The following is a 26,846-nucleotide window of genomic DNA, read 5'->3' on the forward strand; positions in this document are numbered from 1 at the left end:
CCCTAAAGCCTGGACTACTCCGGCTCCTGAAGCATTTTCTTTGAGTAAACTTCCAAGCCAGCTCTCTCTCACACCAAGTGACCTGATCTATCTGGGAACTTTCTAGACTATTATCTTCTTAGTAACCGTGGAAAGGAAGTATTCTAAAAAGACTTCTTTAAAATTTTCTTCTACTTGGAACTTTCAGTTTGTTAACTTAATAATCTTATACATGAATATCATATAAAATATACTTTAAAATTTAAAAGGATCTGAGAAAGGGCTTTGGGTCAACTCTCCCCCATCCACTCCACACACACAAACAAAAACACACAATGCCGAACACAGAGAAGGAACTGACCAAATATTTATTGAATTTGTTAAAACCTGTTCTTAGATTCAGAGGAAGAAAGCAAGTGCATTGGGGCCCTGCTGCTGGGAGGACTCTTTATTTGAAATCCTTTAGCACAGGAGACCTTGAAAGAGTAATGACACTATTGTGTCTAGTGAAAAGTATGTATTTGAACATTTGATTCTGATGCAAGTGACATACGAATTTTATTGCAGATATTTCACCTACAGAAGGAACAAGAGTTCATATAGCTTAGTTATTCATTCAATTATTGCTTCATTCATCCACTTTCATTGAAGGCCCACAATGAGGTAGGCCAGTGGTTCTCAACCTTCTGGCCCTTTAAATACAGTTCCTCATGTTGTGACCCCAACCATAAAATTATTTTCATTGTTACTTCATAACTGTAATGTTGCTACTGTTATGAATTGTAATATAAATATCTGATATGCAGGATGGTCTTAGGCAGCCCCTGTGAAAGGGTCGTTCGACCGCCAAAGAGGTCACGACCCACAGGTTGAAAACCGCTGGGCTAGGCCATCTCGCTTCCAGGCATTGGTGCTGGCGTGATATGAGGGTCTGCCTGCATGGAGCTTACAGTCTGTGGGAAAGACAATCAATTAAACAAGTGATTTACAAAGAAGTGCAGTGAGTGCTGTCACAGACACAGTAGATACATTCAGAGCACATAGCAGGGTAACAGAATCATGTGAGGGTTGGGGACAGAAAATCCATACCAGTCACAAGGGAGGCTGGAGGCCTTGGTCCTCAGAGGCCTGTTCAAAACAAGGCTGACAAAACCCACCCCAAACCGCGTTCAGCACAGGAGCAGAGGTGTGAGTAGAGGAGGAGCTTCTTCGGTCTGGCTGATGTCAGCAGGCGGGTCACTGCCTTGGTTTTTTGGAACGCATGGAGATGATGGTGAAGGTCAAGAAGAGCACGCCAGCGGTGCCTCCGATGATCAGGCCCAGGACGCTGCCGTGCACCTGCATGGCCTGGCAGCGCTCTCCCGTGTAGAAGAAGGCGTGATCGGAGACACACCTGGGAACAGGACACAGGGGTTCATGTGGGAGCCACCGGAGCCCCGCACCTCCCGGCGACAAGTGCCAGCACACCAGAAATGGCACTGAGCGCTTACTGAGCGGTTCCACAGGCCTGGCCCCATTCGAAGGGCTTTGTGTGAGCCAGTGCACTGAATCCTGTAATAGTCCTTGGTTATAATCAGGCCATTCTCCCCAACCTCATTTACAGAAAGGTTAAATAACTTGCTCAAGGTCATGAGCAAGTTACGAGCAATACTTCACATATGAAGTCTCATCCCAGAGGTCGGTCTCCAGACTCGGGACTCGGCCTGCACGTGCAAAGTTCAGGGGTACTTAAAGAATATGTTGCCTGACTCTGGCTCAGACTATAAGCTACAGGGTGAATTCTACAGATAGAGTCTCAGTGCATTAATGTTGGACCCTGTAAACGTCTGGAAAATAGCCATCAAAGTGTTACTGTAAGCTGAGATGTCTGACACATAGTAGGCACGTAATGGCTATGCCTTCCTTGGCGTTCTTTTTTTAAAAAATGTTATTTGTTATAAAGATCAACTAATCTCAGAACCACGGTGTTAAGGGCAGTGTTTCATCTCTTCCATGAGAACAAGCCCAGCCTTTGTGTCAAACAACATCCCCATCACAAAGTTTCACCCCCAGAGCAGAAGGGCAGGATAGACTTTAAGGCCTCCATTATTCATCCTGGAATCGGTCTCTTAAAAATCAGTGAATATCCAAAAGTTTTCTCTGGCCCATCCTCCTCCAAATCCAACTGATTCCCTTAGGGGAGCTTACTCCACAAACACTCCACACTGCAGGCTTGAGGGCAGTCATTGTCAACCTTGGCTGCACATTAGAATCACCTGGGAATCTTTTTAAAATCCTGATTTCTGGACCTCATCCTCCAGAAATTCTATTTCTTTGTTATGGGGGGGCCACAACGTTAGTAACAAAGAAACAGAATTTCCAGAGGATGAGGCCCAGAAATCAGGATTTTAAAAAGATTCCCAGGTGATTCTAATGTGCAGCCAAGGTTGACAACTACTGCTTGAGGGAGAGGAATAATTTGGCTGATGAGAGGCTGACACACAAGTGAAAACCCTTGACTTCCTAACCCTGAGAAGGAAGAAGCCCACCGGGCACATACTGAAATCTGGTATCCAAGGACCTATCAGCAAAGAGGTGCTGGGCCGCCCCGTGACCATGGAACCCTCAGGAAACAAGGTGGGCATTCTCCAATGAAAGGAACCCCGGCACTTTGGAAAAGTGATTGACTTCCAGGGCTGGGGCAGGGCAAACAAAAGATGGGCCTGGGACTTCCTGCGATGCCAGAAAGTAACATCAAGTTCCTGAAAGAATGAGCTTGTGTGGAAAGGGCATGGGAGCCATTCTGGAAGAGCTCCCCGAGGCCAAACTGGAACAATGTGAGCAGCAAGGTAAGTACTGGCATATTGAAATGTAGCTCAGAGAATAAAATTAATATTTTTTGAATCCTTGGGGATATACGTAAATAATTGTACAAATACATGAATGAGGAGGAGGAGGAAGTTATTCTTTATAGAAGAATTTCACTTCATTAATGCAGAGAGAACATAGAAAATCACCATTAAAAATATTAGAATGGCGATTATTCCAGCGGGATCCACCAGTGGATGCTGAAATCAGTGGGTGAGAATTTGAGGAGAAGCAGGAGGTCAGTATGGTCTCACAGAGTGTCTCTCCCAAGGTATCCGTTCATTACAGAGTGAGGAATGGTAAGAAGCCTGGTGGACGCCCGTTTGGCCAGGTGAGCAAGGTTAGCATCACCAGCCGCAACACATATTAACACCAGGTCCGCCTCACATGACACACCGAGAAGAGTGTATCTCATTTTTGTTCTTCTTGCCCAAAATGTACAACCTCAATATAATCATGAGAAAGCATCAGATAAACCCAAATTGAGGAACAGTGCAAAATAACTGAGCCGTACTCCTCAAAAGTATCAAGATGATGAAAGGCAAAGAAAGACTGAGGACTTGTCCCAGGTTAAAGGAGGCAAAGGAGACATGAAAGCTACATGTAACGTGGGATCCTGAATTGGATCCTGGAAGAGAAAGAGGACATTGGTGGGAAAACTGGAAAATCAGAGTAAGACCTTTAATTTAGTTAATCCTATTGGTCATAGTACATAGTTTTATTCATGTTCATTTATTTCCTGGCTATGCTAATTGTTCCATGGTTATATAAGATAAGGTGTTAACATTAGGGTATGGGGAACTATGGAGTATTTTTGCAATGTATTTGTAAGTCTAAAATTATTTCAAAATAAAAGCCAAAAATAGAAGAAGCAGTTGGCAATCAAAAAGAACTAAGAAGAAATGTAAATATTTTGAGTCAAGCAGAACAGTTCCTACATCTGCTACTATTCTATCAAATGAAACCGATACTTCTGGCATCAATAAATCCTTTCCTGAAATAATTTAATGCAAATAACAAACATTACAAAAAGAACTATTAAATAGAGCAAACCGTGCAAACAGACAGACCTGGAGGCGAGTCTAGCTGCAGTATTTACCATCTGGGTATTTTAGACAAACCACTTAACTTCTCTAAGCTTTAACTTCAAAGCCTACCTGCAGCTCGCCATGCCCTTCACGTTCACACAGAGGCCTTCGTTTTGGCAAGGGTTTGGGTCACACGGGTCTCTGAAGTACGGGGGCCAGTTGTGGTCCTCCATGGGGCCCGTGCTCTCGGCTGACCGCTTCTGCCGCCCGGGCTGCCCATTGTCCTGGCTGTCAGGGATGGTCTCTAACGAGGCCTGCGCTGAGCCTTCTTCTGAGGCCTGCTGCTCCTGGCCTTCGAGAACGAGGCTTTGGGGGGTCAGCCTTGTGTTTCTAGGGGTGACTTCAGTCTGGTTGAGGTAGGTAATGTCTAAGGAGGAAGATGGATGGTTAATATCTGACCACACTCGACGTCACTCCTGGACGAAGTTACCTGGGTGGCCTCTCTCCCTTGTGGACATCACCTTTAGTGACATGAAAAGTGCCTTTGAACCCAGCTGACTCTCCCTAATGCTACTTATTTTTATTTTCAAAGTAGTCCAATCACATTTTTATTTCACTTGAAGAGGAAAGATAAAGTTAGCATGGATAGGCTGACCTAAACTAAACTGAAGTCAGCGAGAGCTGTCATATTTGATAAATTCTCACAAAAGATGAACACTAAAATGTTAGTTTCTCCCAAGGACAGCTAAACTGCTTCTCTGCCCTTCCCCCCTCCCAATCCTGAGTTTTGCAATAGAGTAACATGTGGTTCTCTCAGAACACATCTCTTTTATTTTTACCTAGTCCTTAAAAAAGAAAAAAAAAAATCCCACCCTCCCAGAGATGCTTAACAATCAACACCCAGAGGATAGGGTTTTTCATCCTGGAAGATCAGCACAAGTACCTTCAAAATCCACAAACATGATAAGGTCATCGTTTTTAAGGAAACTCCTCCTCTTCAGCATGTTGTGGGAAATGAAAGTGCTCCAGCCCCAGTCAATGCTTCTGTAACAATCACAGTCCTTATCATAAGTTCCCACGGTGGTTGGTCTGTCCCAGATGACTGAGCCGTTTATTGCTGCAAAGTTATAGGTGACACAAAATCACATTACCTCTTTATACTTCACTTCCCAAAATGTCTTTAATGAGTAATGTGGAGCTTTGCTAATCAGAAAAAAAATACGTCGAAGCAAATCAGTTCATTTACTCTTTCGAGGAGAATTAAAACTCAGAATTGGAAGGGGGAAGGGCAGAGAAGCACAGCTCTGAACGGTCAATTGTCCACTATTGAGTGACTTCCTCAATGAACTGGGAGGAGCAGCTGTAGCCTCTTCCTCATAAAGCTTAACACTCTTTATTTGGAAAAAACAAACAAACAAAAAAACAACCAGTTTGCTCATTTATGTATTGGTGTAAGTTTGTTTCATGAGTATACTAATGATCAGTGCATTGGTTCTGAGCATCTGATAAATGATTAGCAGTGTCTGTCCTCTCATTGAGACTGAGCTCCACCGAGCAGGAACTGCCTGATTTGCTTCTTATTCCAAGGACTTTAGCCTAGAGTTTGGCACATTGCAAGCCCTTACTTGGTGAGTGAATTTAGAAAAGAGGAGGACAAAATGACGTGGACAATTTTAACTTAATACTCCAACGTGACCATGTTATTGATATGCCCCAGGAGGAAATGTGAGAGGAACTCTGATCTCTCTTACGCAGATGAGAATCCCATCTGTTGTCCCTTCCAGGTTGAGGGGCAGCTCCTAGAACTACTTACCTGAAGCTGTGTGGGACTTAGAGGTAGTGAACACCATGCTTGAGGACATTCTATTCCTGGCGTCGGGTTCCTGGTCCAGTATTGTCATGATCGCTTGTCTGTTTTCCACCGGCCACTCCAGGATAGCGTCATTCTCCCCGCTGCACAGGTGGAAAGAAAGTCCTAAGTAGCCAGAGCTCAAAGAGCTTATTCTGCCATGAGGGTATAAGGTCAGCCCAAAACCATATCCCTCTGAATTGTAGAATCGAGGGCTCAGGATCGTGGACCCTTTAACCGTGTCCTGAAGGACTTGGGAGAAATTATGTACTGTCCAAACTCCTGTGGGGCATGGAGTTTCTGTCAGGGTGATGTCATCCAGGTAAATTCCCCCATTCGAGTTCTGGGGGTCACCTTTGACGCCCTGGAAAAGGTAGCGAAATTTCTTCTCCTCTCTGAGTGTCACATGGGCAATTTTCCAAGTTTGGCTACCTGAGGACAGAGAATAAGATTGGTGACAACTGTGGCCAGTATGTGTTGAGCACCAACTATGACCCTGGTACTATGCCAATTACTTTATATGAATTATCTTATTGAAACCTCACAACAACCCTATGAGATAGATACTGTTATAAACTGGTTACTGGTAAAGATTTTTTCTGAAGTTACATTTCTAGTAAGGGAAAGTAGCTATACAAAGACACACTATGCTTTATTTAAAAATTCATATTCAAATCTTAATCATGAGATTATTTTCCATTACCATTCAATTTCACAGGTTCTGGGTTTTCCCTGGGGTTTGATGGTATAAATACACCCCCACCTCCTAATAATTAGCACTGAATACCCAAGTATTAGGCTGAGCCTTATACAAGAATCATTTTGTAATCCAAAATTCTCACAATGGAAATTTCATATGGTCCCACCTGTGAATTGATGCCAGAAACATATATGGAAGGCCCTAGAGTAGATGATAACTTATAGGGTTAGCTAGAGCTCCCCTATGCAAAACTGACTCACTCCCTAACACCCAGTTTTTTTCCTCTTTCTTATAGTACTTCAAATTCCAACAAGTAGGGAAGCTATCCTCTTTTAAAAAAACAAATAATCCAAAAAGAATTCCCACTATCCAGATACCCACATTCTAGTGACAATCGGGCCTACTTCCTTTTTCTGAGCTTGAACTGGAAGTGGTAATTTTGAATAAAGAGCTGAGATGAGAAGTGAGAAGGCTGCTCTAGAAAATGGGGTCCTGGGCCCAGCAGCATAAGAAGCCAGAAAAGAGTTTGAGGGTCTATGGAGAGAAAACTGCCAGGGTGGAGCAATTTGAAATTCCCCAAAGATCTGTCCCTGCTTTGATATTGTGCCCAGGGTATACCCTAGCATTGGAATTAAATGCTACATCACAAGTGGGAATCAGGTTGGCTAAAATGAATTCATACAGATGAGTGTTACAGAAGTTTAACCTGAAGGACAATTGGCCAGAGGGCTTTGGAAGTGTCTCTTTTCTTCTTTCTGTGTGTTGTAACCAGAAACCTTCTTATAGAGTCTACTTTCCCCAAAATTAAGCGCTCTTTTATCAACCTTTGTTCTCACTTATTCTCGCTAAGGACAACTTCAAGGGACAGGTCTAACCATGTTCAGTTTTCTGGAGCGGAGCTGGTTATATAACCCATGTGGCCGGGTTATCTGTATACAATAGGAGAGAGTGGAAGAAGGCACGCATCCACACCTATAACTTAAAAACTAATGTAACTGACATCTCCTGGGGGCAAGACTACAGTCAAGTGGAGCACACACGGCTGTGAAATGTAAAGGGCACCAGGAAGTCTGGAATAGGGGCAGAGACAGAAGATTAGAACTATCTATCCAGGAGGATTGGACCATGGGAGCTCTGAAAAGAAAAGAAAAAAAGGATAAGGATCCTTTTTTTGCTAATGGCTGTCTTTTTATTTTCTTCATATGGGTTGTTACCATGAGATTGAAATGTAGGACATGGTACAAAGAGAAAGTCCTGAGGGAGCATCACCAAATGGGCAGTGGCTCATCTATGAAATCTTTAGGAATGTTTCACTGAGACACTTCCATAGAGCTGCCGTGAATCAGGCAATAGACAGTTCTAAGATTGTTTGCAGCAGACAACTCTCATCCTTGTTAGCTCAGAATTGTCATCTACAAGGGGATCTCGGTATTCGTAAAAACATGAGTATTTTGCATGTAAGTTTACATAAAACATTACATAGATACAGAAAGAGAGAGAGAGAGAGAGAGAGAGAGAGAGAGAGAGAGAGTGAAACAGAGGCAGATATATTTTGTATGTAAGCAGTTTGGTTTAAAAACACATTTTGCACAAGTTAAAAACTGTTCAAAATGGTTGTAACTACCTTAAGTTGTATACTACAGAAACACTAAGTGATATTCAACCAACCTTTTAGAAAAGTTTTATTGACAAAACAGGATCAGAGTGGATTGTTTTAAAAGTCCATTCAGATGACACTTCCAGGGAACTAGACATACTTTGAATTTCATAGAATTGAATGCATAGCAGCATAAGGAACTAAATTAACCTTGAAAAGGTTGCTCGGTTGATTTCATGCTTACAAAGATAACACTTTCAGCTTCCTATGGAAGTGAGGAATAATGGATCCCATCCATGTTAATGAGACTCTAATTCATTTTCTCATTAAATATTTACAATCCTTGGTAACAGAATTCTCAACTGTTATCCCTTCATTTGATGAATGGTAACATAGAGAATTCTCAGCTGTCATCCCGCCATTTGATGAAGATGCTCTGTAGATTCATACAGAAGAGTAAACCCCTTAGAACTGTTATCTGTAGAATTCCCAGGTTCCAGAATGGCCTGGGTGAAGGTCATTTGGGCACCTGTTCTTATGAGTGGCCCCTAAGGAAGCTCCCACCCTTCAAAAGCAGCAGATTCCTCTAGAAATACTCAAAGAATTCTCCCTTTACTTGGGCTCACTCTAATTGAGAAATTCTTTGTTGAATGAAAAAATAGGAAGGCAAGTCTCTCTTTCTCTGTTATGAATGAACCACCACCACAATAAAATGATGTAAATACTTAGCTTTATAACCCTGGGTATTGATTTACAGCCAGACTGCCCTCATATCCAACTGACTACTTTAGCATTCTAAGGTTTTCATGCTGGCCCTCTTATAGAAATACACAGAGTGTTGCTTAGTAATATGTAAGTGATTATGTGAAGTTAATAGACACAAATGGCCTAGTTCTCAACTTCACAAGTAGGTTCCAGTAACTTCAGCATATTAAAAAACAGTATCATTCAGTTTTCTGAAACTGATGCAAAAACACCAATGGTCAAGTATTTAACCCACTCTCTCTCTCTCTCCAGCAGCCTCAATTTCTGCTTCCCTTTTACCTTCCAATCTCCATCCCTGAATCATGAAATTTCTCTGCCCAGGCTTTCTCCAATGTTCTAGTGAAAATTGGATTTATATACTCTGATTGGCCTCTTTCAAAGTGTATTTAAGTTTCACCTAACCCCTCACAGCTGCTTATAATTTCTGAGTGGTTAAAACATGTATTGTGTGATGCAACTATACCAGACACTGTACTAAACATTTAGGGGCGGGAGAAGGTGATATAGAGGAAAAGGGAAGAAGAGAAAGAGAAGGAGAAAGAAAAGGAGGAGGAGGAGGAATGAAGAGAGGGGAGGAAGGGAGGGAGGGTGAGAGTGGAGAAGGGAGGGAAAGGGAAAGGAAAAAAGAATCAGGATTCCAGATTTTAAGCCAAATCAGTCCCTTGCATGAACGCCTCCAGGTACCTTGAAAGGTCTGCATCTTGACCAGCTTGCGAACCTTGCCTGTGCCGTCATCTCTCCTGACCCAGATGGCGAGTCTGTCTGAAGGACTTCCGGTCATCTTATAGAAAAACTGCAGGCACTGCTGCTTCCTCTTTGGGTAAAGAATCCGAGACTCCAGCAAGGCTGCCTCTTCTGCCAACCCCGAGCTGGTGTTGAAGAACATGAAGTAGCCAGCACCTGTGGAGAGAGCACCCAACATCCCATCTCTGGCTGCCCCTACCCCGGGGCGCCCTCTACCCCACCAAGTGAAATAGTGAGCAACCGCCAACACAAGCTAGAACTCTTCTGGAGAAAACAAGAAGAAGGTTGTTTGTCAGTATATATTCTATTTGTCTCCATGGACAGATTCACAGGCTAACCCGCAACTCTGCGCTGCTTCTATTTATTGACTTTGTTCCCAGGTTGGTGAAACATAGACTTCTGACTTAAGAAAATAGGGGCTTTAAGCAAAATTTGATAGAATTTAGTGTCTGTGAGGGGAATTATATTTCCCTCATTGACTTCATTGTTTAGAGATTCATTCCAAGGCAAAGAGCTGGCCTCCTAATTGTATAAGAAATGGTGGAATTCAAAGGTGTAGTGATTGGGATTTAGATATTCACATTGTTAAGGGTTCAATTTCACCTGTGTCTAGCCTCATGACTGGGTGTGTTTGCAGTGGTAAAGAATCATCCTTACTATGTCATAAAAGGGGCATTCAAAGCATACTATGAACTATTAAGGATGCCTCCTGTATATAAAAAAACCTTTGAAAGAACACTGGAAAAGAGGGAAAAGAGTGTCTACACTTGTGCCAAAACTGGGGTTGGCCCAAGTCAGACCTTCCAAAACTCTCTCCCCCAAAATAAGCAGGCAGCTAAATGAATATGTTACTTTAAAAAACGAGCACACTTTTCAAAATCAAGCTCAATGAACAATTCTTGCATATAAAGAAGTCATTTAAACTGTACTCCAGAATTCAACCTCTTACCAAATGCTCCACTCAAAACATCCCACAAAGTAGAAATGAAGAGAGCATCTAGAACAGGTCTAGGCACTGTGGTAGTAGTGTTCCCTGCTTCATCCTGCCTCCTACATGGGGCGTGTACCTTTCAGATGGGCAGTGAGCATGAATGTTTCAATAAAATTTCCACATGGCTTAAAAATTTCATGATGGCTTTAATATTACACCAGGAAAAAAAATATGTTTTCTTGTGTATTCTTCTCAATACTTGAACTTAGCCTGAGGCCTCTGAATTATGAATTACTGAAGGTTCCTTGCTTAGGAATTCTGCCCATCAGAAGTGTGAGGTGAAAGCCCAATAACTGGGAGTCGGGAGGCCTGAATTCTTGCCCCGGCTCTGCCACTAACAGGCATTCATTCACATGTCTGGGTTTTAAATGAGATATGGCTTCTATTCTTCAAGTTATTTGAGTCTATACATCTACCTGAACAACGCCAGTGCTCACTGGCAGAGGGAACATGGTCCCCTGAGGTGCTTCCTGTGGAAGAAGCAGAATAGCTGGTCAGGTTAACCTGATAAAGTTTTTCTAAATACTTCTTCTGGAGTGTGATCCTTTCCTTTCCTATTAAGGTGCTAGAACATTCTCTCCGCAGGTTCTTCTCACATGAAGATCACCTTTTTGTTTATCTGGAAATTGTATATTAGCCCAACAGCTAGCCCACAGAAGAGGTTGGATTAGAATCCATGAAGGAAATGTAATGAGAATTTTAGGCTCAGATAACCCTTTGGACACTTGAGATGATATGTTTAATAATCTGATGTGGACAGAGACTCTAGCCCTTTGCCATGGCCAGAAGGAAACGTGGCAATGGCTTACAACCTCTGACATTCTCCCTGGTGGCCTGGAGTCTGGGTGACAACCTGGGTTCCTTTTGTGAAGGAAATTTAACCAACTCACACACAGGCATGGACTAAGTGACTTTATAATAGTCCATCTGTATAAAGTGATTATGACCTATAACCCCACCTGCTTCCAAATAGGGTTGAGGTGATTTCAATGACCAGCATTTAATAAAGGGATGCTAGAATAGGAAAATACATATAAATGGAACCCCTGGAGAGGAAGGGAGTGTGGAAAAAAACAGGAGGGGAAGTTGCTGGTCTGCAGCTGGGGGTTGTGTATGCATAGTCTTCTTCCACCCTCACTGTGAAGTATAAACATGTTAATGATCCAGAGGGCTCACAAAAATAAATACTTAAAAAACGAGTTCCTGTGGTCACAATGATTTCACACTCAGGTCTGTCTGACTTTATGGCTTTTTCACACACAAACCGTATATAGAAACTATCTGAAGCTGTGCTATCCAATATAGCAGCTACCAAATCTATGTGGCTATTTAGCACTTGAACTTTGGCCAGTCAAAACTGAGATATGGTGTAAGGGTAAAATGCACAGAGATTTCAAATATTGAGTATAGAAAAGTGTGAAGTCGGGGAGGAGACCAAGATGGCGGCGTAGGTAAACACCGGAGACCGCTGCCGCAAACAACCATTTCAAAAATACAACTAAAAGACTGAACGGACATCACCCAGAACCACAGGAAGGCTGGCTGAAGAGAGACTCTACAACTAGAAGGAAAGAGAACAGCAAATCGAGGCTCAGAGGCGGCGCAGTGTGGAAAATACAAAGGTACCGAGGTGCGCGCGCAAAGCGGGCTGGTGGCTGAGGGCTCGGTTGTCGTTTTCTGTCGGGAGTGAGTCTCAGACTCTGGGCTCCAGATCCGGGCGAGTCTCTAGGGACCCAGACTCAAACGGGAGAAGCGGGATTATCCGGCATCAGTTGGAACCTGAGGGCAACTTTCTCTCCGAGGTTTGCAGCCGCTGCCGGGGTTCTGAGAAGCAGAGCCTCTGGGAACGGGACTGAGCGTGGCCATAACTGCTCCCTCCGCCCGCCCTGTTGATCCCGCCCCGCCCAAAGCCTGCACACAGCCATTTGCCGATCGCCTCAGGCAAAGGCTGGATTAGCGCCTCCCCAGAAGGCAGACGTTTTCCGTACAGCTGATTCCTATAGCCAGCCGGCCTGGGGGTCAAATCCCTCTAGTGTTAACTACAACAATTAAGGCTTGGCTAGAACAAGACTGCGCACAGAGACCACAAGGGGGTGCACCAAGAAAGCATAAAAGATGCGGAGACAAAGAAACATGACAGAAATGGAGGATATGGAGCTAAGAATCGCAATTTTGAGGGCTTGCCATAAATTTGTGCAGAGCCTCACGAAAACTAATGAGACCCTCGATGCTACGATAAAGAAATTAGAAAGTAAGCATACACGGACTGAAATAAAGAATATTATACCCAATAGCAGACCAGAGGAGTACAATAATCAAACCAAAGATTCGACAAAAAACACCCAATTGGAAAAGCAAAATGAAAAAAGAATCCGAAAGTGTGAAGATAGTGTAAGGAGCCTCTGGGACAGCTTTAAGCGGACTAATATCAGAGTCATTGGAGTGCCAGAAGATGAGAGACAGCAAGATATTGAAAACCTATTTCAAGAAATAATGGCAGAAAACTTCCCCCACCTGGAGAAAGAAATGGACTTACAGGTCCAAGAAGCGCAGAGAACCCCAAACAAAAGGAATCCAAAGAGGACCACACCAAGACACATCATCATTAAAATGCCAAGAGCAAAAGACAAAGAGAAAATCTTAAAAGCAGCAAGAGAAAGAGGCTTAATTACCTACAAGGGAATACCCATACGACTGTCAGCTGATTTCTCAACAGAAACTTTGCAGGCCAGAAGGGAATGGCAAGAAATATTCAAAGTGCTGAATACCAAGAACCTACAACCAAGATTACTTTATCCAGCAAAGCTATCATTCAGAATTGAAAGTCAGATAAAGAGCTTCACAGATAAGGAAAAGCTAAAGGAGTTCATCACCGCCAAACCAGTATTATATGAAATGCTGAAAGGTATCCTTTAAGAAGAGGAAGAAGAAGAAAAAGGTAAAGATACAAATTATGAACAACAAACATGCATCTATCAACAAATGAATCTAAGAATCAAGTGAATAAATAACCTGATGTACAGAATGAACTGGTGATTATAATAGAATCAGGGACATAGAAAGGGAATAGACTGACTATTCTTGGGGGAAAAAGGGGTGTGGGAGATGCGGGAAGTGACTGGACAAAAATCATGCACCTATGGATGAACACAGTGGGTGGGGAATGAGGGGGGAGGGTGGGGTGGGAGCTGGAAGGAGGGGAGTTATGGGGGGAAAAAAGAGGAACAAATGTAATAATCTGAACAATAAAGATTTAATTTAAAAAAAAAAAAAAAGAAAAGTGTGAAGTCGGTCAGCAATCATTTTTATATTGAATCCACGTGGAAATGTTAATATTTTAGACATTAAGTAAGTGTATTATTAAAGAGACTTTCCCTTGTTTCTTTTTTATGTGACTATGAGAAAATTTTACATTATATATGTAGCTCACATTACAATCCTATTGGTCGGCACTGCTCTAGGGACATTGCCCTTATGTACAAAGTCATGTCTTAATCAACCACATCAGTTTTGTCATCACTTAAATGCACCTTCCTTTTGCATGCCCAGAACCTCGGTGCTTTTTATTAAGTTAATAATAAAGAGAAATGTTCTTTTTCCACATTTAGAATTTCAGGTTTGATAACTAATATTCCAACTGAGGCAAAACATGCTGGCTGCCATTACCAATTGAACCTGATGAACCACTTCAGGTGGTCACTTTCTGCCTTCACCCACCTGTGCATTGTCCTACCAAGGTGTGATCCACTTGTCCAGGCCGAGTGCTGTCCTCATGGTCCCAGTCAGCGTCATCTCTGGTACCCTGAATCATCCCACAGATGTTTGTTTTTTCAAAAGCACAGTGGTCCAAAAGGGTGTGAGTTGTGGCTGCAAATGACATTTTTGTCACCTGGTTAAAAATTAAAGGCACCTCATTCCAAAAACCTAATGTCTTAGGTTACTAAGACCTCACTGTTCAGATATAGCAGGATCATGAGCCTTTCATTTTCTTGACTTTTCTTAAATGCAAATCCTACTGTCCCCCATCAGAACTTAGAACTTGCCAATATACACGCAGTCCTACCCACCACCCAGAATCACAGAGTTAAATAATAAAAAAGGTCTCTTATTATGCTTTTCTACAAAAACCAAACCTGACTCCTTGAGATCAAGATGGAAGTACCTACAATATTGGACTTTGTACTTGGTAGATCCTCTCTATGTACATGTGGAAGAGAATGAAAGAATGTGTCTCCAAAGACCAGTGGAGTCATTTTAGAAAATATCCCAAATCCAAGCATTGGATTACTCTAGGAACAACTACCCTGGGAAAAGAATTTTACAGGATACAAAATACTTTCAAGCCTACTACCTGTCTTGAGCTTTACATAACGATGCACCCTTAAGAAAGAAGCTAAAGAAGTTGAACAATCACAGTTTCTTAAATTGCCCCAATACTTTCACTTTTGAAACACAACCACATAATTGATTTTCACAACCATCTTGTGATATAGGTGTTATAATTTTTCTACTCTGGAGATAGAGAAATATAGTTTGTCCATTTTATCCTATAAAATAAAAGCCTAATATACAAGTTGACCAGCCAAACAACTGGTCGCTGTGATGCACACTGACCACCAGGGGGCAGACGCTCAATGCAGGAGCTGCCCTCAGCCCGCAAGCCCCAGCTAGCCAAGGCGGGCACTAGAGGGGGCCCCCTAATTGCCCCTCCGGTCACCCCACGGATTGTCCCTGATTGCTGGCCAGCCCTAGGGATCCTACCCATGCACAAATTTCGTGCACCAGGCCTCTAGTTTAGCTAGACCATGAAAGAAGAGTAGAGGAAAATATACAGGAAACCTGCAGGGTGGGGAATCTCTGTTGGGGCTCATTAACCTCAGCCCCAAAGGTACTCACTGCAATTGTACATTCGGTTCAGCCTCTCCAAATCGATGGCACTGAAATCCAGGCGCTGCCCAATGATGGAATTAAACTCAGGGATCTTGGTGGTGATGGTAGGGACACTTTCATTCTTGTTAAATGAGAAAGGCGCATAGTGCATCAGAGACTCATAATCATAGGGTGTGTTGAGGTCTGTGATGAAGCTGTCATCATAGGTGTTAAAGTTGTGCTGGTGACCTGTCAGTGAGAGAATCCACAGGTCCTGTTTGGTCATATCATTTTCCCATCCTACCCACTTTGACTAAATATTCAACCAAAGACCAAGAAAGAAAAGGAAAATAGTGTGTGTGTGTGTGTGTGTAAAATACTTTTATTATTAACTATTATTAGCTGATAACCATATCCTATATAATAAAAGTGTAATATCCTAAGTGTCTGACACATCAGTTGACCACTCTACTAGTCGCTATGATGCACACTGACCACCAGGGGGCAGATGCTCCAACCAGTAGGTTAGCTTGCTGCTGAGGTCTGGCCCATTGGGTCTGGGTGAGAGGGCTAGACATGCTCTAGAGCCCTCCCGTGGTCTCTCCTCAGCCAGCCAGTCCCCATCGGCCCCAATCGGGACTGGGCGAGATGCCCCAATGGACCCAATCACCAGCCAGGCTGAGGGACCCCACCCGTGCATGAATTCATGCACCAGACCTCTAGTACTATGTAATAATACTAGAGGCCCGGTGCACAAAAATTTGTGCACTCGGGAGGGTCCCTCAGCCCAGCCTGTGCCGTCTCGCAGTCTGGGACCCCTCAGGGAATGACCACCTGCTGGCTTAGGCCAGCTACCCGGGGGATTGGGCCTAAGGTGGCAGTCAGACATCCCTCTGGCAACCCGGGAGCCCTCGGGGGATGTCCACTTGCCAGCGGGGAGCAGGCCTAGCTACAGTTAGACATCCTTAGTGCTGCTGAGAAGGCGGGAGAGGCTCCCACCACCACCACTGTACTGGCAGCCATCAGCTTGGCTTGTGGCTGAGCAGAGCTCCTCCTGTGGGAGCACACTGACCACCAGGGGGCAGCTCCTGCATTGAGCATCTGCCCCCTGGTGGTCAGTGTGTGTCATAGTGACCAGTGATTCCCAGTCGCTCTGCTGTTAGGGTCAATTTGCATATGACCCTTTTATTATATAGGATAGAAGCCTGGTGCATGGGTGGGGGCCAGCTGGTTTGCCCTGAAGGGTGTCCCAGATCAGGGTGGGAGTCTTGCTGGGGTGCCTGGCCAGCCTGGGTGAAGGGCTGAGGGCTGTTTTCAGGCTGGCCACAGCCCCTTCAGGGTGGGGGTCCCCACTGGGGTGCCTGGCCAACCCAGATGAGGGGCTGATGGCTGTTTGCAGGTTGGCCAAGCCCCCAGCAAGGACCCTCACCCCCATGAGGGTGTGGCCAGCCTGAGTGAGGGGCTGATGGCTGTTCGCAGGCTGGCCAAAGCCCCTTCAGGGTGGGGGTCCCTGCTGGGTTGCCTGGCCAGCCTGGGTGAGAGGCTGATGACTGTTTTCAGGCTGGCCAAAGCCCCTTCAGGATGAGCGTCCCCCCTGGGGTGCCTGGCCAGCCTGGGTGAGGGGCTGATGGCTGTTTTCAGGCTGGCCACAGCCCCCAGCCACCCAAGCTCCCAGTAGAGGCTGGCTGGAAGCAGGTATCTGGGATTTATTTAGCTTCTATAATTGAAACTTTGTTGCCTTTTGCGGAGGCCACAGCCGGCCAGAGAAGGTAGGAAGCTTGGCTTCCTCCATCGCCGGGGCAACCAAGCCTTCTGCTTGCTCCAGCTCTGTGGCTGCCGGCCGCCATCTTGATTGGGTTAATTTGTATACAGTCGTTCTGATTGGCTGGTGGGCGTGGCTTGGGCATAGCGAAGGTATGGTCAATTAGCATCTTTGTCTTTTATTAGTGTAGATGTAAAATTATATTAATGACTATTAAATACATAATTAAAATGCACACATGATTATAAATTGTTAAATATATGTATATATTTAAATCAAAGGTTCAGATTTTCAAATGAAGGTAACCAAAGGCTTCTGATTAAGTTTCAATTAACCCCTGCTTAAAGTTATTCAACATACACTGTTCCCTTGTGTGGAATCATTTATAATCAGGTCAGCACAGTCCATGGGATAGGTCAACACATCATGCCCTCTTTTTAAATATATATATATTGATTTCAGAGAGGAAAGGAGAGGGAGAGAGAGATGGAAACATCAATGATGAGAGATAATCATTGATTGTCTGTCTTCTGCACACACTACACTGGGGATCAAGCCCACAACCCAGGCATGTACCCTGATTAGGTATTGAACCTTGACCTTCTGGTTCATAGGTTGACGCTCAACCACTGACCCATGCCAGCTGGTCATACCCTCTATTTTTTAAAAAAAGATTTTTAAATTTATTTTTAGAAAGAAAGAGGAAGAGAGAGGGAGAGAGAAAAAGATTGATGCCAGAGCTGAACATTGATCGGCTGCCTCCTGCCAATCCCACCAGGGATCAAGCCAGAAACCCCAACATGTGCCTTGACTAGGAATCCAACAGGCAACCTTTCAGTGCATGGGATGATGCCCTACCAACTGAGCTACACTGGCCAGGAAGTGCCCTCTTTATATTTTGTGTTCCCACTGAAGAATATGAAGCACCTGCCCCACAAATTTGGCCTGGGTATCCCAGGATTGGTTACAGCAAGTGATAAAGATAATAATTGCCTGAAGTCATTCCATCCTTGCTGCTTGACACAGTTGCTGCAGGGACGAAACATCTGCACAGCAGATGTTCCAAAGGACCTGGTGTATATGGCATACTGTTCTTAATATGATTGCTCCCTTTCTTAGCGCTATGTGTTCTGACCAGGGCCACCTCCCTGAGAAAGGTTGTTTCCCCAGGTGGGAATGTTTCCCTGGAGTTAGGAATTAGCGGGACTAAGGAAGGGAATAAATCAGTAAAACCCCCAAGTGTTACAGAAATACCTTGTACTACTTATGAGGAATTTAGACTAAGACTGTTAGCAATACATTTAGGACTTGCTAGGCCCACATCCCCAGGGTCTACCCACCAGAGAAAGTACTAAAACCTATACCCCTAAAAACCTGCCGATGCAGGGCAGTCTCAAGGAAGACCACCAGCAAGGCTAAAAGGACAGATATCAAACAGTTAAAGAAATACTGCTGCAAACAATGCAGGCAGGCTCCTTATCTAAAGATCTGATTCGAGCCATGGGAGCAGAAAGACTTAAACTAAGTGCCAGGCAGGTAGTTAATCACCATAAGTACAAACAATCACGCTTAAGCTACATAACCTTTACTTGGGCCATAGAATAGGAAAATTTCCTTCAGTTATTTCCTTATAGCTTAACAGTAGAGCAGTAGAATAGTGACCTTGGAATAGAAATAACAAACTAGCCCTTATAATGGAACACAGAGACTAACCTTTAGAATAGAATGTAAAAACATAGAAAATAGATAAGATTAAAATCAACAGAGCTAGGTAGAGATAAGATTTTTAGCAAAGGTCAGATAAGAAACTATAAACATAAAACAAGGAACTGTAAAAGGTCAAAGGAGGACCCAAAACATACCATGATGTAACTATAGAGGCATGCTTATAGAATCAAGTAGTATAAATACAGCTGTAACAGGACAATAAAAAAAAGAACCTGACTATGCTGATCATCTGAACGCTGTCTCCATGTCCTTCATTCTTCACTGACGCCATCCACACCTTTGGGAACCCCTGGACCACTGGAGCTGGACCCCCAGCAAATAATAGCACATTCCAACCATCCACCTTGGGTTAATACACACCTGAAATAATTTCATCCCACCAGATTTTCACATAATCATCCCGGTCAGTCCTTGACTGCTCATGGTAAAATCCCAAAGCATGTAGGATCTCATGTTGGATGATGGCCTTATGGTCACACCGCAGTCCAATGGAAAGGTTCTGTCCTACATGTTGGTCACCAACCTCAGACCAGCACCTTTAAAGAGAAGAGGAGAATTTTCTCCTAGATAATGCTTATATGACTGTAATTCATAGGATTTCAGAACACAAATTAGAAGGAAGTTAGGTTTGATTTTTAAAAGAAATTATCAATAGTGTTCTCATACTATTGGTGAGAACAATGGTAAGAGATGCTGATGGTTCAATGATAAAAGACTGGTAAAATAAGAAACATTTCCTGGAGGGATATTTTGCACACTTTAAAAATAATGGTCCATTATAAACCAATTAATCCTAACAATGCATCAGGCAGAAAGAAGTACAAATGGCAGTCTTCCTCGCCTCCACAAACGCGTAAGGTATTCCAAAGAATAATATTATAGCTTCTTTACCAAAATATTGTCTCTAAGTGATGGCTATGGTTGACTTTAATTTTCTCCTTTATATTCTGATGAATTTCCAAATTTCCTATCATGAGCAAGTGTAAATTTATGATCATGAAGAAGAGCCTCATTACTGACAAAGTAACTAAAGGCTTTGGTACTAAGCTCCAAAGTTGCCACGGGACAAGATGAAGAAGTCAAAAGCAGAGAACTTCTAAAATCTGTGCTCTTGGCAAGGGCTGAAGTACACTTTAACCTTTTCTCTTCACATAGAAAGAAACTATCCAGATAAGTATTGGTTATTTCCATTTCCATGACCCACAATGCCTCAAACAATAAACTCAATGTCCAGAAATAAATTTGCTCTCCTATCCCTACTGTCCATACCCCAATCTCAGTGAATGAGGTTACCATCCACCAGTCATCCAAATCAAAACCTTGATCATCCTTGATTCCTCTCTCTTCACATCAGCTAATCACTAGGCTCTGATAAGTCCACCTCTTTACCTATTTCTGAAATCCATTCTCTCTTTTTTATTTCAAACTGCCTCTTTTTAGCGTAGGTCCCTTTCATGTCTTTCTTGGAGGATTGGGGTATCCTTTAATTGATGTCCTGCCACCAGTCTTGCCCCACTTCAATTTTTTACACACCATTGCTGGAATAATCTTTCTTAAATGGAAAACTGAACACATTTTGATGTAAGACTTGATTCCCTTACACATAATGTGACCAGGCTCCTTACACATAATATGACCAGCGTATGTTCCTGGCTCATCATTCACCACTCACAGCTTCAGACATTCTGAACTTACTGAGTTCTCCAGGTAAGTCAGATTTCTAGTCACGCTTGCTTTCCTCTTTCTCTCTACCCTTCCTTTTCCTTCTTCCTCTCTCCCTTCTCTCTCTCCCTCTTACTCTCTTCCCGTGCCTCATTTGTCCTCCCCTCTCCTCTGCCTCTATGCCCTTCCTTCTTCATTTCTCTAACACTCAGTCACTCAGGCAATCCTGAACCCTTTCTACTATGTTAGAAGTTCTGCTTATGTGCCCCTATAGCCCATGGCACTCACCACAGCATATTAGAACCATTTACCTGTTATGTCTCTACTACCCGCACCTGCAACTGCAAACTTTGTGAGGCCTGAGACTGTCTCATACTTATTTGTACCTTCAGACCAGCGTACTTTCTGGTACATAATAGGGGCTCATGTCTATTTTTTTAAAGTAAAAGCATGAGCTAAGAAAACAACCACTCAAGTAAGTAAGGTACTTAACTTGTATCTAAGTAGTCATCAGAATTTTACTTTTTTAACTGCTGACTTTACAGACTTTTTTTCTTAAGAGGCAAACTCATGTACTAATTTCCTTCTTCATCTCTGTTATCCATCCACGATTATTAACAAAAACCCCACCACCAGAATAAGACAGCCAAATCCAAGCAGTACCTAAAGGCAATGATGGGAACTGTAGCATGTGCTAATACTACCTCCTTGCTGGGCTTGAAGACACAAACAGAGTCACAGCACATGGCAGCTTTGCTTTGCAGGTTGGTTGACATAAACACGACTGAAGGAAATGGGATTTTTTTTTCTCAAAATACCATTTATTTCTTCTTATAAATAAATATTAAGAGCAAATTTATATCTAGAATTTTTCAAAGAGGTCCAGCCAACAGAGTACCATAATTTAAAATAGTACCATAACAAGGGTATAATTTACACTTTAATAAACTTGACTTTAAAAAAGTAATGTCATTTAAATCATGACCTAAGATACAATTGAGATAAATCTCCCTCAAACAGCTCATTCTCTACATAATATGTTAAAAATGCTGTTTAATTTTAAAAATCACAGTTTTTAAGGATTTGAATTTACTTTTAGTTTCTTACCAATTTCTTCTTTTAGCCTTTGAGAGAGAGATGTCACTTTTTATAAACCAGAAGATGCATGATTTTCACACTCTGTAATATTTTCATACTGACCCTTCAAACTGCTGAAAGATGATATATGAGCTCTCTCCTTCATAGGGCTTGAAGTCCACACAGGACCTGAGGCGGAACATTTCAAAGGCATAGAGAATGGCTCCTTTAGCATTCAGCTCTGCAGAAATCAGTAAAAAATATCAGTAAGCATTATTGAGATCTTAGATGATGTACACAACACAGTTTAGAGAAAATCATGCCATCCCATGAAATCCACAGAGGTCCGGCATAGATTGTTGGGGTAGTAAATAGATTCCTTGAAAACTAAAACTGAAAAATTAGTTCAGGACATAAATATCAGGCACATACTTTAAACACATAATAATGTAAATATAACTACAAAATAAGAATACACATATGTATGTGTATGTGGCTAAACCAAATAACTTCCCCACTTTCCTTCCCCCATTCAAGCAGAGATTCTGGGTTCATGCCTCAGGAGAGTGCCATGGCTGAGCAGAAAACAGAAGTGACTGGAAGCCATGTGTGTCCTCTGCCTGGATGAACCAACTTCATTGGAAAGAAACAAAGAATGGTGTTCCTTACCCCAGTTTAAAAAGACATCCCTTTCACTGGAGGAAGAAAGCAGAGTGTAGAGAGGTTTGTGGGTTCAGAAAGCATAAGTACATATTGTACTTCCCTGCAAAACCCCTGAGGAAATGGCAAATTGAGACAGGCAGCCCTGCAGGCGGCCTTAGAAATGATTGCTGTAACCCAAGTTTGGAACCAAAGCAGTAGAAGTCTACTGAACCTGACCAAGCAAGAACAATAGGTGCCTGCCAGTAACGTGTGTGGCTCAATGGCCAAAGAGCAAATGTCTTTCCTTTCACCTAACATGCTCACAGCTGATATTGCATGGGACAAGGATCAGGAGGGGGAAACAGATGCTCCACAATAATGGAGACTGTTTTACTTTGTGTGTGTGGTTTTTCTCTCCCATCGACTCATTGAAAGTAGGTCTCTAAGTTAAAAATAAAGCTAAGTTATATACACGTAAGTTATACTTCTTGTATATTTGGCTTTGTGCATCCTCTCAAAAAAGCTTATCATTCTTGGTAGTTTACCAAGTACTTTCATTATATTATCCTGGCTCTTATTTCATTTAATAAGCTAACAAGTTGGAGATTCCACAATCCAGATGTCATAGGATCATATCAAAGTCAGTAAAGAAATAGCCATTGGGATAATAAGTAAATTAATGGTGGAAACAAGACAGATAACAACAAGAGCATACATTAAACTTCCTGGATGATTTCCATGAATTTTACCAATTCTTTCTTAGTGACATCTATAATATGAAGAGATATACCCAACGAATGTGGCATTCACTAAAGTGTAAGAAAAAGGAGTTTGGTTTTACTCAAGTCATGCTGTCCATAGGTTATGTTGCTCTTGTCCTCAAGCCATAGAGTGGGAGTGCTGAAAGTGGTTCATTTCAAAATCCCATCACTTCTGACCTCCCACACCTGAACAAGTTGTAAAAAGGGAATTACCCAAGTCTGTAATAATTTTGTAAAAACCATCCCAACATCATTCAAAAGAAAGAAAGTGCAATTGAAGGCCATGTGAAGCCACCTTCTTCACCGTGAAGCCAACTCTGAGTTGCCTCCTCTGAAAGCCACACTTGGTGGCTTGTGTGTCGTCTTTATGCAGGTGGTCTGCCCACGTAGGGCACTGATAGCCCCCGAGAGGAAGGAGCTCATCTTTTGCCTCAATGATTTCCTAGTTCTCAGTTCTGCACTTTGCCACACGTAGTAAGTTTTACATAGTTCGTCTTGAGTAACCACATTAGTTTAAAAAACCACTAGCTTGCCTTCACCCTGTATCAAATAACAGGAGAAGAAGAGTTAACTTCAGACACTGATGACTCCACATGAGGATAGCATGGCAAGGCTAACTATTTTTAGTTCAAGAATCCTTTGAGAAAGTTTTTGATCTGGTAATGGGGAAGGAGCTTAAATCTTACAGATAACAATGATAAACTTTGGGAAACTTTTAAGAAAATAAACTCTTTTAAAGCACCAGAAAATGACTAAAACAGGTAGAGACAGTAGGAGAGTTTATTTTTGTGAGGTGGAAATACCACTAGTTAAGATTCAAGTTTATATAGTGTGTGTGTGTGTGTGGGGGGGGGGGGGGGTTGTTGTTTTGTTTTTTGGTTTTATTTTTTGGGTTTTTTGGTTTGTTTGGGTTTTTTTGCATGATGGCACACTGTAAATTCTTTCAGTGCAAGAAAGAGAGAACTCAGCACAAATTTGAAGTTGTGTCTTCCTGATGTATCTATCACAGGGAAGGCTTCAGGATTGCCTGAGTGACTGAAAATCAAGAGAGGAAATCCTGGAGGGAAAAGAGTCATGATTGATTGGAAGGAAAGGGGGTTGGTGGTTCCAAAATCTGTCCATAAACACCTCTCCAGTCTTTGACCCATGAACTTTGCATGAATGGGAGAAGTCTCCAAGGAGCTTAGTGAAAAGTAGCAGATAGAAAGCTGGTTAAACAGGCATCTCAGTGGAGAATTTGAATTTTGAATCGTGCCCAGGGCTGGGGAAAGTCCTGGACATTCCATTGAAACTCCAGAGAGGCCACGATGTCTCCAGAGTAAAGACAAAGGGATTTGTTTTGAACTAAGGACAAAATAAAAACAAAACCGTCACAAATCCAAGATGATCAGTCAGCAATTTAACTGTTCTAACAAAAATGAACACTATCCAGAGGCCCATAACAGAATACAGAATCTCTGAAATGTAGTATTTACAATGTCTAATATATAATTAGCACCAACAGTCACAACCTCTTTAACACTGATAGAATAATGTGCCCCCAAACTGTAGAATACAAGTTCTTTCAAGTGCATATACCAAGATAGGCCATCAGTTAGACCACAAAACAAGTCCCAATTTTAAGAGATTGTAATCTTAAATAATCTATTCTCTGACCTCAGCAAAAAATGGAAGAGCTTCCAATATTTGGAAATTTTGAAACATCTAGCTGACCCATGGATTTTAAAAAAAATCACAACAGAAATTAGAAAATATCTAAAATAAACTTTAATAAAGATATAACATATCAAAAATTGTGGAAAGCAGTAAAACCAGTGCTTCAAATAATATTTATAGCTTTAGATGCCATATTATAGCATTGCATTTTATTTTTAAAATGAAGATTTAAAATCAGTGATATAAATTCCACCTTAAATAAAAAAAGGAGTGCAAATTATACCTGATGTAAGTAGAACAAAGGAAATAATAAAGATAAGAGCAGAAAGCAACAAAACAGAAAGCAGAGGAGCAAGAGAAAATGAACAAGTCAAAATTTGTTCTTAGGAAATATTAATAAAATCAATACAGTGCTTTAAAAAAGGCAAATCACAGACTAACAAAAATATTCATTATATATATTTGACAAAGGACTTTATCTATAGAATATAAAATTCTACAAATAATGAAAAGACAAATAATACAATAAAAAACATGAAAGAGTTGGACAGACAGTTCATGAAAGAAGATACACAAATGGCCAATAAGCACATGAAATTGTGCTAAATACTGTTAATCAGTAGGAAGATGCAAATTAAAATCACAGTGAGATACCATTTACAACCATTAAAATGGCTACAATTAAAATATTAAGGACACCAATGTTAGTGAGAATGTGTAACAAATGGAGCACTTACACATTGTTAGTGACCATGAAAAATGGCATCTACACTAATAAAAGAGAAACATGGTAATTGGCGTACGACCGCTACCCTTCCCATTGGCTAATCAGCGTATCCTTATGCAAATTAACCGTCAGCCAAGATGGCGGCCGGCAGCCATGCACTGAAGCCAGCAGGGAGACTTGCTTCCTCCAGGAACTGCAGACTCCAACGTTCCCCGCCTCACTTGCCGGACTCTCAACTGCAACTCTAAGCAACTATTACTATGTTGCAAGTAAGAAGCTAAACAAAACAGGCTTTCAGTCAGCCCCGGACCGCAACATTGTATCCATGTTTTCAGCAGCGAGGCCTCAGAGCTAAAGCTGGCCCAGAATTAAAAAAAAAAAAAAAGAAAACAAGGAGCGGTTGGGAGCTTTTAGTCAACTGCCAGCGGGAAAACAGCCCTCAGCCCCTCAGCCAGCCTGGCCAGGCACCCCAGTGGGGACCCCCACCCTGATCCAGGACACCCTTCAGGGCAAACCAGCCAGCCCCTACCCGTGCACCAGGCCTCTATCCTATATAGTAAAAGGGTAATATGCCTCCCGGCATCGGGATCAGCGGAGCAGCGAGGCTCCTGGCACCGGGATCAGTGTGACAGGGTGCAGTGCACCAACCCCCTGATCGGCCCTGCTCTGTGTGTGACAGGATGAGGCGCCCCCCCCCCCCCCCCACGGGCCCTGGTCTGTGTGTGACAGGGTAGAACCATAACCTCTCCATCGACCCTGCCCCGAGTGTGACAGTGGTGGCGCCCCAACCCCCTGATCAGCCCTGTTCTGTGGGTAATAGAGGGTGGCGCCCCAACCCGCCTCCACGGGCCTTGCTCTGTGTGTGACAGGGTAGAGCCATAACCTCCCCATTGGCCCTGCCCTGAGTGTGACAGGGTGCAGCGCCCCAACCTCTTGATCTGCCCTGCTCTGTGTGTGACAGGGGGCAGTGCCCCAGTTCCCCTATCGGCCCTGCTCTGTGAGTGACAGGGAGCAGCGCCTCAACCCCCTGATTGGCCCTGCTCTGTGAGTGACAGGGGGCAGCGCCCCAACCCCCTGATCGGCCCTGCTCTGTGCGTGACAGGGGGCAGCACCCCAACCCCCTGATCGGCCCTGCTCTGTGCGTGACAAGGGTTGGCGCCGCAACCTCCCCATTGACCCTGCCTTGAGTGTAACAGGGGGCGGTGCCCCAACCCCCCAATCAGTCTATCCTGAGCGTGACTGAGGGTGGCATTGCAACCTCCCGATCCGCCCTGCTCTGTGCATGATGGGGCGGCGCCCCAATTCCCCAATCGGCCCTGCTCTGAGCCTGACCAGGGGCTGCACTTAGGGATTGGGCCTGCCCTCTGCCACCCGGGAGCAGGCCTAAGCCAGCAGGTCATTATCTCCCAAGGGGTCCCAGACTGTGAGAGGGCACAGGCAGGGCTGGGGGACACCCCCCCAC

At 43.1% G+C, this 26,846-nt stretch overlaps 1 protein-coding gene across 1 annotated transcript in view; it reads right to left on the reverse strand.

Moving 5' to 3' along the window:
• Positions 1-332: 332 nt before the first annotated feature.
• The window catches only part of MEP1A (meprin A subunit alpha), a 33,258-nt gene continuing 6,744 nt past the window's right edge, over positions 333-26,846 (reverse strand). Inside the window, exons 6-14 of the mRNA XM_070418459.1 lie at positions 21,722-21,839; positions 19,220-19,395; positions 15,397-15,618; positions 14,218-14,367; positions 9,450-9,665; positions 5,668-6,135; positions 4,798-4,971; positions 3,984-4,281; positions 333-1,372 (exon numbers count right to left, since the gene is read on the reverse strand). Coding sequence (XP_070274560.1) covers positions 1,216-1,372; positions 3,984-4,281; positions 4,798-4,971; positions 5,668-6,135; positions 9,450-9,665; positions 14,218-14,367; positions 15,397-15,618; positions 19,220-19,395; positions 21,722-21,839 — 1,979 coding nt within the window. The 3' untranslated portion in view covers positions 333-1,215. The remainder of the gene's footprint in view (positions 1,373-3,983; positions 4,282-4,797; positions 4,972-5,667; positions 6,136-9,449; positions 9,666-14,217; positions 14,368-15,396; positions 15,619-19,219; positions 19,396-21,721; positions 21,840-26,846) is intronic.

This window comes from Myotis yumanensis, unplaced genomic scaffold, assembly GCF_028538775.1.
Source record: "Myotis yumanensis isolate MYYU_CA2020_CCGP unplaced genomic scaffold, mMyoYum1.0.hap1 SCAF_6, whole genome shotgun sequence".
In the NCBI taxonomy this organism is placed as follows: Eukaryota; Metazoa; Chordata; class Mammalia; order Chiroptera; family Vespertilionidae; genus Myotis; species Myotis yumanensis.